This window comes from Hypanus sabinus, chromosome 1, assembly GCF_030144855.1.
Source record: "Hypanus sabinus isolate sHypSab1 chromosome 1, sHypSab1.hap1, whole genome shotgun sequence".
Lineage (NCBI taxonomy): Eukaryota > Metazoa > Chordata > Chondrichthyes > Myliobatiformes > Dasyatidae > Hypanus > Hypanus sabinus.
Window position 1 is genome coordinate 164039328 of NC_082706.1, and position 15909 is coordinate 164055236.

At 38.3% G+C, this 15909-nt stretch overlaps 1 protein-coding gene across 9 annotated transcripts in view; it reads left to right on the top strand.

The window, feature by feature from the left end:
- Positions 1-15909, top strand: part of dtna (dystrobrevin, alpha) — a 186975-nt gene that overhangs the window by 43397 nt on the left and 127669 nt on the right. For all 9 annotated transcript variants that reach the window (XR_009514055.1, XM_059980402.1, XM_059980411.1 and 6 more), the window contains exons 3-4: positions 7616-7696; positions 12861-13074. Coding sequence is in view for 8 of the 9 variants with exons in the window: in XM_059980402.1 (XP_059836385.1) it covers positions 7616-7696; positions 12861-13074 (295 nt within the window). In the remaining variant the exon portion in view is untranslated. The remainder of the gene's footprint in view (positions 1-7615; positions 7697-12860; positions 13075-15909) is intronic.

The window sequence follows — 15909 nt, forward strand, 5'->3', positions numbered from 1 at the left end:
AAGGAGATCTGCGGCCTGACGCTCGGCCTCAGTCTCCAAGACCTTGTTTGATAGACACTCACTCCTGGTTCCTTCTTCCAGTCAATAAAAGCCGATATCCCGCCTTACGTCTCAGTGTGAGTTATTGATGGTGCATCAGTCAGGTCTGCACAGATAGGCTCCTCCTTGTCTCTACCTAGCTAACAGGAGTCACCTGCCACTTGTTTCCAATGCACCACCTGCAGCTTGTTTAAACTCAGCTCTGTCCACAGTCCTTGTTCACCCATTGAACCAGTCAGCCTCAACCAGTTGCTCCTTGGCTTTGCTTACTTGGTTACTGTGTTTTGGGATCATTTCTCTTGTCTTATCACTAAACTGATACCTCAAGTTACCTTCACCTCATGTTCTTTATATTTATTCCTTATTTATTATTGTTTCTTTTTTCTTTCTTTTTGTGTTTGCAGTTTTTTTTTGTCTTCTGCACAGTGGGACTGTCATATGTTGAAAGATTGGAGCGACTGGGCTTGTATACACTGGAATTTAGAAGGATGAGAGGGAAATTTAGAAGGAGATCTGATTGAAACATGTAAGATTATTAAGGGATTGGACACGCCTGAGGCAGGAAGCATGATCCCGCTGATGGGTGAGTCCAGAACTAGTTTAAGAATAAGGGGTAGGCCATTTAGAACAGAGATGTGGAAAAAATTTTTCACCCAGAGAGTGGTGGATATGTGGAATGCTCTGCCCTAGAAGGCAGTGGAGGCCAAGTCTCTGGATGCATTCAAGAGAGAGTTAGATAGAGCTCTTATAGATAGTGGGGTCAAGGGATATGGGGAGAGGGCAGGAACGGGGTACTGATTGTGTATGATCAGCCATGATCACAGTGAATGGTGGTGCTGGCTAGAAGGGCTGAATGGCCTACTCCTGCACCTACTGTCTATTGTTATCTTCCTTTTTGTGTACTCTTTCATTGATTCTATTGGTGCTAGATGTCATCAGGGAATTTGGGACCTTTTTAGTGGAGTGTGGTTGGAATGTGGAACTGTTACGAGTCTATTACTGTCACAGCCTCTTGGAGTACTTGAAAGATGAATCGTCTAAACAGGAGATGCCTATTGACCTTGAAAGCCTTGTCACTCTGCCCCTGTATGTTGACAAGCATCTTATGGAATCTCCATGTCCACATTTCAGGCTGCAGAACCTGCATCATTGCCTCCAGACCCATATAATTTGGGAGAGGTCCCTAAACCATCTCAAGAGGATAAGCACATACTACAGAGCATATCTGTGTGGGAATGGGAAGTGGAAATAAAATGGCTGACCTTTACTCCCAGTATTCAATATTCTGAGCTGCTTTCATTCTAGTCCTAATGAAGTATCTTGACCCAAAACCTAGATTGTCTTTTCCCTCCATAGATGCTTCCTGACTTGCTGAGTTCCTCCAGCTTTTTGTGTTGCCCCAAGTTTCCACTGTCTTCAGTCCTTGTAGTGTTCTCTAGTTTACTTTTGCAGATTTTTGATTGCCCTGGCATCTTGTCTTTGTGTAAAGCTTCCCCAAATGGCGTCAGCATTATTGGTATGAAAATGTTTTGATTGACTCACAGAAAAGCCAGGTTTTACTAATGTGTTCCTTGAAACTGTCACAGATCTCAATCATTGCATCATACATGTACCTTGATAGTTTTTCCTATGGAGATCAGTCATGTCTACTAATAGGTGCCTAACCTTGGAGTCATTCCTTAATATTCCTTAACCTTAATATTTGGTCTACTTTTCCTTAAACCATAGGAGCAGGCAGAGTAGGCATGTGCCTTTGGTGACCTTGCGGACTTCCCCAAAATGTGTTCTTCATACTTGGACTAGATTCACGTGCATGTGGAGACACCTGTCTATTGTTTTTTGTTATCATTATGATCACCAGTTTCAAAAAAAAAGCAATGCAGCCAAAAAAATTGTTTCAGTACCTCTCCAAGTCCTCTGACCCTTGAATATATACACCCAAGCTGCTCCCATCATTGCAGTGTCTATTCATTTAGTTGGAACACTTCTCATGAGCTGGAAGGGGGTGGTATATATTGCTGGACATTACAACGAGCTGGATGCAGATATCTGACCTGCTGTGCTGAATGTCAGCCGCAGTGAGAACTAGCAACGTGTCAGTCAGACAAGGTAGTTTTGGTTCAGTTTTACACAGGGCAATTCAAAAGCACTCTTCTGTGAACATTGCAACTGAAGGTCTTACTCTTAATGTAACTTCAATAAGCAACATTAAGGTGACACGCAACACTGCTTTAATGCTGTCAAAAAGTAGTAAAGCACTTGCCTTGTGTGGATTTGGTTTTGTATATAGTTATGCACACCTTGGAGAGTGGTTAATAGAAAAAATTAACAAAACAAAGCACAGAATCAAATAATCCTGTTGGTTAGGAATGACATTGGTAATAAAGTATAACTTGATGTATTAAGGAATGTCTGAGCATTAAGAAATACAAAATGATATGTTAAGACAAGGCAGAATATTGAAGTTTCCATTGATATTAACATTCAAAGTGTAAGATTACAAACTGGTTGGTAAAATAATTTATACATGATGCATGACTGAATAGAAAGTGATAATTAAAAACTGATAGAACAAATCCATTCAAAGTAGTTTATTTTTTTGACGGATATTCTCAGGAATGCCAATTGGATTAATGTTCACCCACCTCAAAGGAGTGGATAGGAAACCATCAATAATAGAGGAACTTGCAATTGTATTATACATTTCATGTCCTTAGGATGGCTCAAAATGATTCACTGTAAATTAATTCTTTGTGATGTACAGCCTTTCTGCTTTGTAGGGGAAACAACTGAGGAAAATAACAAAATGAATTGAACTGAAATAATGAATAGCTCCAGGGAACAGTGAATGAAAGATATTGGATCTAGACATACCTAAAAACATTTGAGAAATACTTCAATATATGACATGTATAATTAATTTCTTTCATCTGAAGTAACTTACCAAATGCAGTGGTCAATTTAGACACAATAAAGTCTCAGAGTATGGATATCTAACCATTTTTAAGCTATTTCTGCTGGAACTGGATGAGAAAGAAGTGATGACTACTGGTGCCATGGGATACTTAGAGTCCATGTCATGTGGTAATTTTTGGAACTCATCTAATGATTAAACCTTTTGGAAGGTATAGCATTGCAGTGAATTTTTATTCAGTTTTGCACATTGAATACCACTGATGGGAAAACCTGAATGGGCAGCCAAGTTCTCCCCAAAACCCACCCCCACAACAGTCAAATAAGTGGAATATTGTTTGGATGGAGGGAGACCAAGAATGCTGCTTTGAAAATAAATTGTATATTAAACACAGGAAATTAGCATGCTGGAATAGCAAGTGATCAGGGTGGAAGATGAAGTGTAGGATTTTATCCAACTGTACAGGTTGACATGATCACAACTGGAGTACTAAATATAACTTGTGTCTTATTTAAGAAGGAATATATTTGCATTAGAGTCTATTTAGACAATGGTTCACTCTGTTGATTCCTAGGATAGAGTTGTTTTATGAGGACATTCTGAAGAACGAGAAGTAAACTTGCTGAAACATACGATTCAGAAGAGTCTTGAAATGGTAGATGCTCCCTTTGTGAGGAAATCTGAAATTAGGGTGTACAGTTTTAAAGTAGGGTCTTGTCCAGATCAGATAAAGAAGAATTTTCTTTTGTCTCTGGAGAATCATGAACTTTTGGAGCACTTTATCCCAAGATAGTGAAAGTGAATTCTGATTTCATTCAAGGCTTGGGGATAAAGATTTTTGCACTGCAGGGGATTTAAGAGTAATGGGGTCAAAGCAGAAAATGGAGTTAATCCCTCAGATCAAATTGGCTTTTATATTATTGGATAGTCGGGCAGGCTCAAGGTACCGCATGGAAAACTCTTGCTCCTATTTGTCATGTAACTCATAGAGGCATTTAATAAGACTTTGAACCATCTTTACCACAGAAGGAAACTGGTGAATTTTGAGGCGATTGAGAGTGAGATGAACTTCTGATAAATGAAATACAATTTACATTTAAGTTATTTAAACAGGAAGAAATAAATTGCTGAGAGCTGATGGGATATATCATTTTGTACAAGATTTGAAGGAATCAGAAAGGATAGCAAATATGGTACTCAAGGTAATGTGTGTAGTATAAGAAATAAGGTGGATGATCTTGTTGCACTATTACAGATTGCCAGGTATGATGCTGTGGCCATCACTGAATCATGACTGAAAGGTGGTTGTAGTTGAAAGCTGAATGACCAAGGTTACACGTTATATTGGAGGGATAGGAAGGTCGGCAGAGGGCGTGGTCTGGCTCTACTGGTAAAGAATGGTGTCAAATCAGTAGAAAGATGTGACATAGGATTGGAAGATATTGAATCCTTGTGGGTTGAACTAAGAAACTGCAAGGGTTAAAAAGACATTGATGGCAGTTATATACAGGCCTCCCACCAGTGGCTGGGAGGTGGACCACAGCTTACAGCAGGAAATAGAAAAAGCGAGTCAAAAGGGCAATGTAATGGGAGTCATGGGAGATTTTAACATGCAGGTTGATTGGGGAAAATCAGGTTGGTTATGGATCTCGAGAGTGAGTTTGTTGAATGCCTAAGAGATGGCTTTTTAGAACAGTTTGTTGTTGAGCCTACTTAGGTGATCAGTATTCTGGATTTGCAATGAACCAGAGGTGATTGGGAGCTTAAGGTAAAATAGCTCTTAGGAATCAGTGACATCAAGGTGATTGAGTTCAACTTGAGATTTGATAGGAAGAAAGTAAAGTCTGATGTAGCAGTATTTCAGTGGAATGAGGTAAATTACAGTGGTATGAGAGAGGAGTTGGCCAAAGTAAATTGGAAGGAGCTGCTGGCAGGGATGTCAGCAGAGCAGCAATGGCATGCACAGGAAATGTGTATTTTAAAAGTGAAGAAATACGTAAATTGTGAAATAATACAACCATGGCTGACAAGGGAAGTCAAAGCTATTGTAAAAGCATAAGAAAGGGCATACAACAAAGCAAAAATTAGTGGGAAGATAGAGAATTGGGAAGTTTTTAAAAACCTACAGAAAGCAACTAAAAAAACTCATTAGAAGGGAAAAGATTAAATATGAAAGCAAGCTAGCAAATAATATTAAACTGGAGAGTAAGAGTTTTTTCAAGTATGTTAAAAATAAAAGAGAAATGAGAGTAGTGAATTTTCCTAAACCCTGCTTCTATTATCCTTAATTATTTGGATGGAGGTACGGAGTTATTGACACTACTGTGTATATTTGACATAATGCAATGGCCCATGTTGGTTAGGTTTTTTTTTTCTTTTCTTTTTTGGGGATTTTTTTTTTCTTATTTACTCCTTTTTTTGCAATTACTATGAGTTTGGGAGGTTATATATGGATTATCATCTATCTGAATGTATACTTAACCTATTAATTATGTACTCTCAAACTCTCTGTATTGATGTTTTATTTATGTTTGTTTAAAATTAATAAAAAGATTTTAAAAAGATAAAAAAGAGAGTAGACATAGGACTGCTAGAAAATGAGGCAGGAGATATAATAACGGGACAAGGAGATGGCTGATGAACTAAATGAGTATTTTGCATGAGTCTTCATGGTGGAAGACACTAGCAGTATGCCTGATGTTGTAGTGTGGGAAGGAAGACAAGTGGGTGCAGTTACTATTACAAGAGAGAAGGTGCTGAAAATGCTAAAAGACCTAAAGGTACACAAGTCACCCAGACCAAAGGATCTGCACCCTGTGGTTCTGAAAGAGATAGCGTTAGAGATTGTGGTGGCATTAGAAATGATCTTTCAAATATCATTGGACACTTTGCAAGAGGACTGGAAAATTGCAAATGTCACTCCATGCTTTAAGAAAGGGGGAAGGCAGCAGAAAGGAAATTATAGATCAGTAACCTGGTTTCCAAGTCAAAGTCAGCATGGTTTCCTTCAGGGAAAATCCTGCCTTACGAACCTGTTGAAATTCTTTGAGGAGATTACAAGTAGGAAAGATAAAGGGGAAGCAGTGGATGTTGTATATTTGAACTTTCAGGCCTTTGACCAGGTGCCACACATGAGGCTGCTTACCAAGTTAAGAGCCTATGATATTACAGAAAAGTTTGCAGATGATATGAAGATTGGTGGAGGGACAGGTAATATTGAGGAAACAGATAGTATGCAGAAGGACTTAGACAGATTAGGAGAATGGGCAAGAAAGTGGCAAATGAAATACAATGTTGGAAAATGCATAGTCATGCACTTTGGTAGTAGAAACAAACGTGCAAACTATTTTCTAAACTGGAAGAAAATACAAAAATCTGAGATGCAAAGGGACTTGAGAGTCCTTATGCAGAACACCCTAAAGGTTAACTTGCAGGTTGAGTCAGTGGTGAGGAAGGCAAATGTCATGTTGGTATTTATTTCAAGAGGTCTAGCATACAAGAGCAAGGATATGATGCTGAGGTTTTATGAAGCCTGGTGAGGCTTCTCCTTGAGTATTGTGACCAATTTTGGGCACCTCATCTCAGAAAAGATGTGCTGGCATTGGAGAGGATCCAAAGGAGGTTCACCAGGATGATTTCAGGAATGAAATGGTTATCATACGAAGAATGTTTGATGGCTCTGTGTCTACTCACTGGAATTCAGAAGCATGAGGGGGGATCTCATTGAAACCTTTTGAATGTTGAAAGGCCTAGACAGAATAGATGTGGAAAGGATGTTTTCCATGGTGGGAGAGTCTAGGACAAGATGACACAGCCTCAGGATAGAGGAGCGCCCTCTCAAAACAGAGGTGTAGAGAAATTTCCTTAGCTAAAGAGTGGTGAATTTGTTGCCACATGCAGCTGTGAAGGCCAGGTTGTTGTGTGTATTTAAGGCAGCGGTTGATAGGTTCTTGATTGGACATGGCATCAAAGGTTATGTGAAGAAGGCTGGGAACTGGGGTTGAGGAGGAGAGAAAAAAGGATCAGCCATGGTTGAATGGTGGAGCAGACTTGATGAGCCAGATGGCCTAATTCTGCTCCTATGCCTTATGGAATCTAGCAGTTCAAAGATGATGCCAAAATAGTTAATTCTTATGAAGATTTTTGGAAAAAGCAGAAATATATTGATATGTTACAGAATAAGCCAAAAGGAGTGTTAGCAAGTGTGAAGTTTATTAATTGACATACCGCATGGAGTAGGTCTTTCTAGTCTTTCGAGCCATGCCAACCATTAATCTCCCAATTTTAATCCTGGCCTAATCACGGGACAATTTATAATGACCAATGAACCTACCAACCAGTACATCTTCAGACTGTAGGAGGAAACTGGAGCACTACAAGGAAACCCATGTAGTCTGGGGAGAACATACATTCTCCCTGCTGGCAGAGATGGCAATTGAACCCAGGTCACTGGTACTGTAAAGGTTGTGCTAACCACTATGCTACCTGGTGACACGAGTGTATGAATTTTTAAAAAAACTTGCCTCTTTCAAAGAATCATCGGGCTTTCTGAGCCAGTGTTCCCCAGCTCAGTAAAGTTCACAATTTTGGCATTTGCTATTTTACTATGAATATTGTGATTATTTCTGTAGTAAGGTATTTTTCCACCTTTGTTCAATTCAGGGGCCCAGGACTTGGATCGCATTCGTTTATCCACTTATAGGACAGCATGTAAGCTTCGATTTGTGCAGAAAAAATGTAATGGTGAGTATATCTGAAAATGCAGCTTTTTGGTTACTTACGTAGAAACACTGCAAACCTACAGCACAATACAGGCCCTTCGGCCCACAATGCTGTGCCAAACATGTACTTACTTTAGAAATTACCTAGGGTTACCCATAGCTGTCTATTTTTCTAAGCTCCATATACCTGTCTAGGAGTCTCTTAAAAAACCCTATCATATCTTCCTCCACCACCATTGCCAGTAGCCCCTTCCACGAACTGAACATTCTCTTTAATAAAAAGCTTACCCTTGACATCTCGTCAGTACCTACTTCCAAGTAGCTGTTCCCAAGCTGCTACAAAGCCTATGTGAAATTGATGCAACATGAAGGAAGGCAAATTCTTGTTAAATATCTTTTTTTCTCCTTAACTTTTTTAGTATCCACCTCTGATAATCTGGACAGGACCAAAAAAATTGAATACACTGAATTATGCATAAGAGCCTGCATCTCACTCACTTTTAAGGACTCTACAGCTCATGTATTTATTAATCTATTTTGTTGCTATTATCATTATTATCTTGTTTGCACAGTTGGTTTGTTGATCTTTTACACATTAGTTGTTAGTCTTTTCATTGATTCATTTGCACTTTGTTCTACTGCAAGAAAATGAGTCTCAGGATAGTATTCAGTGACATATGGGTACTTTGAAAATAAATTTACTTTGAAATTTGATCTTGCCACTCTATGACATTGTAACTTTTCATCTTGACCAAATGGCCTACAACAATGTGGAACCTTTAATATAGTAAACATTACACTGTGTTTCACAGATTGAGTTCAAGAATAGTTACTATTTCTCAACCATCAGGCTCTTGAACAAAGGAGGGTGACTACACTCATTCTTTTTCTGGTGTTCCCCAACCAGTGATCTCACTTTTGGGGCTCTTTATTGTGTTATTCATGTTCTTGTTATTTATTGCTATTAACTTAATCTTGCATTTGCAGTTTGTTGTTCATTGATCCTGTACACAGTTACTGTTCTATAAATTTGCTGAGTATGCCTGCAGGAAAAAGAATCTCCCAGTTGTACGTATGACATGTATGTACTCTGATAATTTTTACTTTGAACTTTGAGTGGAAAACAGTTACAGAAATAGTGAGGCATAAGGAGAACATTAAGTTTTGTGCAGAATTTAATGTTCAAACCTGTCTAGACCTAGAATAGAAATGACACCCATGGGACCAGTTTTGATGTCTCTCAAAGCCTGGTCTCACTTTACTGTCAGAGGGTGTAGTGAAAATGTCATTCCCGTTCACCCTTACCCTTGGCCCCATCTGATTGATGTCCTTGATCTGTCTTTGGATTGTCTCCTCTCCTCACTACATCTTGTCGCCTGTTAATAAACTTCATCTCCCTAACCCTGTTCTTGCTCCATTCCCTACATTTCCATCACTGCCAACCCTTCTGATCCCCTTCCCCTCACCCTCAACCCCTTCATGGTCCTCTTTCTAAATTCCATTTTTATTCCACAAACACATCCTTCATTATCTTCTTTCTCCCAAATGGCAGAAGGCTTTTGCAGGAAATTCAATCAATCACCATCTCTCAGTACTTTGCATGGTAGCAAACCCGTGACTGGGAGTCAATTACAGTTTCAATGGGCAAAGCTAGCACAAAGGCCACAGATAAATGTACCTGGCTTTGAGGGAAGTTTCCAGTCTGTAGTAAGGACATTGTTCAATAAAGATTATGCCAAGGATACACGAGGCCTGTCAGTATAGTGCATATGCTGAGGGAGGAGATTTAGAGATTGTTTTTTATTAATTGGTATAGGTACTTTTATTGTATTAATGATTGTAGGTCACCTGAATACTGTTTGTGAAAATGATACAAAGACAAGAACTTAATTTGTGAGTTCAAAAAGAATGTCAAAGAATGCAGCCATCAGCATGTGCCTTTCCATGTAGCCGGACATATTGTATCATAAGAAAATCTCCCAATAATAATGTTGACTTGCTGTTGTATGAATGGATACTACACTGATGGAAGGAGAATGGAAATCTGCTCCCAAGGATTCAGAGGCTCAGGCAGGTGAAACACTGTTCCTGTAAGAGAAGTGCTCTTACACTCTGGGAACCATGGAAATCCCCTTAGCCAGCTCCTGCTAGGAAGCTCAGTTTTTGTAAAAAAAACCCTAGTGTAAGAAGTTGTGTGAAAGAAATTTACCTCCTTGTGCTGAAGTTGTGGAGAAATTTTGTGGTGTTGTTACTGGATTAAACCGTCCATAAATATTGATAAACAATCTCAGAGCTATTAGGATCTAGCTGAGAACCATGAGGAAATTTCTGGATTGTCAAAAACAAATTTCCTTTGGTATATTAGCTTCGTCAAGATTGGGAGTTCATTCAGCTGAATATTTGAAAACTATGGCCTTGTACTTTTTCCAACCGACCTTCATGATACTTGTTAAGTACTTTGTTGAAAAGTAAAAATTGCAGATAAGTGAAAACTAGAAAGGTATTTGGAACCTTTGAAATTATAAGCGAGTTGGATAAGTTTTGTAAAGAGAATGAACAATTGTAAATCAAATTTAATGAAAGTATACAATAAACAGAAAGTGTGACATTTACATAAATAATTCTCTGTTCAAAAACCAATTTTAATTCTGAATAAGACCTGAAACTTTTCAGTGACCAAATGCTGTATTTCTAACTTGGTAGAACAGCACTCAACAAAGCCATTGAATGTTGAACTCCATTGTTTAGAGCACTTGAATACAAATCAGGATAAGTCATGACTAAGCTGATTGGACATGCTATTGACCAAAATTTGACCTATTATGATTGACAAAATGATTGGGGTAAAAGGTTTGAGCTATAACAAGAGTTATGGAAACCAGGGATTTTAAGCCCGGAAAGGAGACACATTTAAGTGACATTTTCATGGAGATGAACATTGCAGTAAAAAGAATTAAGAAGGTAGCTTTGAAACACTGCTGTTAATTGAATAGTGAGGATGCAAGAAGAGAACAGGCTCAAACTCATTAAAGGCAGGTTAAGATTGTTATAGAAAGTTGTTGACTTAATAACTTAGTAAGTGGCACAGCTTCCTAGATGAATATTGGATGTTACTTTTTGAGAGACAGTTGTGTATTAGAATAGATGAATTAAAAATCTTTCAATGAGTTAACTCTGGCAAATTTGTCCATCTAATCTGTGATAAACATATGGTTTTATAATAGAGGAGAGGGCACTGGTTGATGTCATCTGCAACAAACTAGCAGAAAAGAATGCAGAGACCTGAATTTACAATTTCATACAGAGTTGTGTCCATATTCTGTGTCAAAGTCAATTATCATATGCTAAAGTGGATATAGGGTGAGTGGAGGGAAGATTTGGGTAGATGTCGTCAGAAGTAAGGTTTTTACGCAGTGAAAGGTAGATGCCTGGATGGTGGTTACAAATGCAGAGATAGCAAATCTATGGCATGCATGCCCAAGATGGCAGTGAAGGAATTTCAATAGCACATTGCACACAATGCCGCCTCTTTACATTTTTTATACCCCATCCATAAGAGAAAGATACATGATAATTATCTTTACTTCCAAATGAAGCAGCAAATAAATTTTGACAATTCAAGAGAACAGGAAACATCTCACGCCAACTTGGCACCAGGTAGACGATTGCAAGAACATTTGCCGTTAGATGAAGCATTTTGAAATCCTCAGAGACTTGATGTTCACATCAGTATTTGGATAGTAAACAACTGGGCAAGTTAGCATTTTCACTCTGCTTTTATTTTTTTCATCTGTTGGTTATGAGTGAACACTGGATATTCAGTGATAACAGTAAATACTGTATGTCATTTAGCACCTCAATGGATATTTATTTTTCCACAATAAACATTTATATTACTCAAGCTGTTATTTTGTATATGAGGTACAATAACAACTTTAGAAATGGTGTTATTTTTCAATTGTTGTCTTAAAAGATTACTATTATAATTTTTAAACAGTTTTTCTAAAATGCTTCATTTATTTCAATCCATCTCTGTTATACTTTTAGTAATAGTAAACAGTGAATACTTGTAAACCAACAGGACTCATCTTTTTTCCTTAAGAGTTCATTATTACTGTCTCTAATTCATTAATCAATGATATTCTCTGCTCAAAATTACCATGGCATGCAGGAGAATTTTTAGATTATCGTCAATTTGGGCAGAAGGTTCAAGAAGGTTCTTTTGCAACATATGCAATAGAGACATTTATAAGGCTCTTGGATAAGCAGACACCCAGATATAGAAAAATGAAAAGTTGTGGACTGCATAGGGAGTATGGATTAGATGCTTTCTATCAGTCAGCACAACATTGTGGGCTGAAGTGCCCATACTGTGCTGTACTGTTTTATGCACAAGTACATGTATGCATAGGTGCATTGAAAATCTTACTTGCAGCTGCATCACAGGTACATAGCATCATAGAGGCACATTCAAAAGAAAAGCATTAATGACACATAAATTAAATACAATTTTTACAAAAACAAACACAATTAGAACAAAATAATAGTCAATTTTCATGTAAATTAGTGTTGCTAAACTGCAATGATTAGGTTTGTACTTATTGGTTCAAGAACTGAGTGGTTGAAGGCAGGAGCTGTTCTTGAACCTGGTGGTGTGAGACTTGAAGCTTCTGTACTTCTTGCCCAATGGTAGCTTTGAGAAGGTGATATGGCCAGAGTGGTGTGGACCTTCGATGGATATTGCTTCCTGTAGATAGTGTGAATCCTGAGGATGGATGTGCCCAAGATGTATTAAGATGAGTAACAAAGGAAGATTCATGTCTTGCAATAACAAAATGTTTTCCATAGAGCTGAATAAAGAAATGGAATGCTTGATGATATTGCTTAAAATCTGAAGATTCATATATTTTGGTTGATATTTGATTTTGAAGCCCAGTGTAAATACAGATAGAACACAAAAGTTGTATAATATCATATTTAAATTTTTAAAAAGCTACAGAGACTTAAGTTTCTGACTAGATTGATCTCAGTAGAAACTGATTGACATAAAGTGGACAGTAGCAAAGGCAAGTTTAAGGAGGCGTTAAGGAGGAGACCTGCATCCAGTAGATGGGAAGTTTGAGGCAGCCAGGCTTAACTGCCTCCTATTTCATGAAACTCATCCATTTTTCTTTTTACTTGTTTAGTGCACCTGGTAGATGTTTGGAATGTAATAGAGGCATTCAGAGAAAATGGACTGAATACAATGGATCTGAATGCTGAACTCAGCGTGGCTCGCTTGGAAGCTATCATCTCCACAATACTTTACCAGCTGAACAAACGAATGCCAACCACCCATCAGATAAATGTTGAACAGTCCATTAGTTTATTGTTGAGCTTCCTGCTTGCTGCTTATGATGGGTAAGTTTTATTGCATTTTCTTTTGCTTAGTTTTAAAATTTTATTGGCAATGCTGAACTTGACTTTAATTGTCCAGACCCAATGGGATGACACTCTGCTGAGTTGTTGTGTTCTTTGCTACTTTTTATATGTCACCTTCAATCAAAGAAAAGTTTATTTTTCAGAAATGCACAGTGATGCACAAGGGTTTCGCCACATGTAAACAGGCCCAACTTGTCCATGCTGCCCAGGGTGGCTATCTATGTAAATCTTATTTGCCTTCACTTAGCCCATATTCCTCTAAACCATTCCTGGCCATGTCTTTTAAACATGATAATTATGTCTGTCTCCACTGCTCACCTGGTAGGTCGTTGCATAGATACAACATTCACAGTGTGGTAAAACTTGTCTTCAAGTACCCTTCAAAACTTTTTCCTTCCACTTTAAATGTATGCCCTCTAACTTATGACCCATAAACTTCTATAAAGCCACACTCTTCCTACCCCCAGCCAAAGAAAACAATCTCAGCCTATGTAAACTCCTTATAACTCAAGTCTACCAATCCAGAAAACATTCCTGCATAACTTTTGATGTACTCTCTCTAGGTTTAATCACATCCTTCCTATAGTGTGGTGTCCAGAGCCATTGTCACTATTAGTGAATGTATGCTCTATTCTGGAAGAAAATTAGACTGAGTGGGAACAGAACTCTCATACCAGATGCCAAATGCAGAAAATAGTCTCTTTGTGCAACAATTGAATGGTTGCTTTGGGAGAATGGAAAATATTTACTCTGCAAGAAGACAGCAGAGCTACTGACACTCCCCAGTACAGAACCTCAACAGTCATTGATGCTACAAGTTGCTCTATGTATTGTAATTCAAAGACACAATAGCAGCAACTGAGCTCGCACCATAAGGACGTGCTGTAGGGCAAGTTGTGTCATTGTCCATCAGATACTATGTCATTGTTGGGTCAATTAAATACCAATGAAATAGAGCATCATTTCCATGCCACAAAGAAATCATCTCCAACTCCACATAACATTGTCAGATTTAATAAAGTTGAGACTTTATAAAGCACTTGTGAGGCCTCACTTGAAGTATTGTGAGCAGTTTTGGGCCCCTTATCTTAGAAAGGATGTGCTGAAAGTGAGGAGAGTCCAAAGGAGGTTCACAAAAATGATTCCAGGATTAAATGGCTTGTCATGTGAAGACCATTTGATGGCTCTGGAATTGTGGTGACCTCATTGAAACCTATCGAATGGTGAAAGGCTTTGATAGAGTGGATGTGGAGAAGATGTTTCTTGTGGTGGGAGTGTCTAAGATGAGAGGACACATCCTCAAATCAGAGGGATGACCTTTTAGAATGTAGATGAGGAGTTATTTTTTTAGCCAAGGAGTGGTCAATCTTTGGAATTGACCACTCCAGCCAGCTGTGGAGGCCGTGCCTTTTGTGTATGTTTAAGGCAGAGTTTGGTAGATTTTATGGTAGTTCATGAATTCAATCTAAGCAGAGCCCTCAGTCCACTAAACATTTCAATGTGCATACCCATCAGGAGCCTTCTGAAGGTGACCTTATTAGCAGCCAAACAGGTGCTTTGACTACCAGTAGCTTGACATTTACAGAGTCCTTCATTCCTTTGAGTCGAATCTCACTTTGCAGATCTTGCTCAATACAGTCATCTAAATTATACTCCGTGTTAATATTTGAGCTGAATTAGTGACGTAGTAAGTGACGTTGGGAATCTAGATTCCTATAGCATCACTGTTTCCTTTTCTTGTGTTTCTTGGTCCTATTGCATTTATTGGATATTTAACATGTAAAAGACACAAGTAGAGATTAAAGGAAACTATGTGGGGAAAAGGAAAGTAAGGGGATCGTTTACATTGTTTATGGTATGTAACATAGAAGAGAATGTGTTTTGAAGGGATCCAGGATATGAGAGGGAGACAGGGAGCAAAGGAAGTTGATTGATATGGCAGGTGAGGAGGAGGATTAGGTTTTGAAATGTTGTCCTCAATAGCTTCACCTTCATCACTCGGCAATGATATCACAGTAACTGCCAGCTTTACTTCATTCATAGGGTTAGTTCATGGAGACTACTATTCTTCCTCCAGTCAGATGATTCTATTTCAAGTTGCACCATCTTTTTTGAGATGTGTGTTGTGTCTGGGTGAGATGTGGATGATAAGGCAGTGTTCTGAGTGTTTGTGGCAAAGCACCTGAATTTTAGGATTGCTCTTAAAGGAAAGAAAGGAAATAGCAAATTATTATGGTTCTTTTCAAATCCAATTTGGAATGTCTAAAGTTCTTTATGACTGGTAAATTTGTTTTGAAGTATGGTCATTGTCATTATCCAAGATACATGATTATAAACTCTCAAAAGCAGCTTGATAATGATGGAATTAACTGTTTTAGAAATGTTGGTTTATGGATAAATACAGTGCAGGATTTATAGATGCAGTGGTGAGTGAGTGTTATAAGTATAGTTCATTGAACAGTGCCTGACATTAGTGGTGCAGTTAGTGGGATGTGGTATTTGGATTTGCTTTTATCGATCTTGCTGACTTGACTCAGGTCAATAAACTTCACAGAATTACAGAACAATTGCAGCATGGAAAAGGCCTTTTAATCTGTCAAGTCCCTGTCATTCCAATTTATCCATCCCTCTTGCCATCTCTACACAGCTTTAAACTCTTTCCTCTCAAATACTTATTCAGCTCCCTTTTAATGCCATTATTGCATCTGCTTCCACTGCTACCCTGACAATACATTTCACATTGTACCACTGATTATGTGTGAGTGGGCGGGGGTGAGTATTTCTCTGAATCTCTTTTGGAAAGTTCATTCAAAA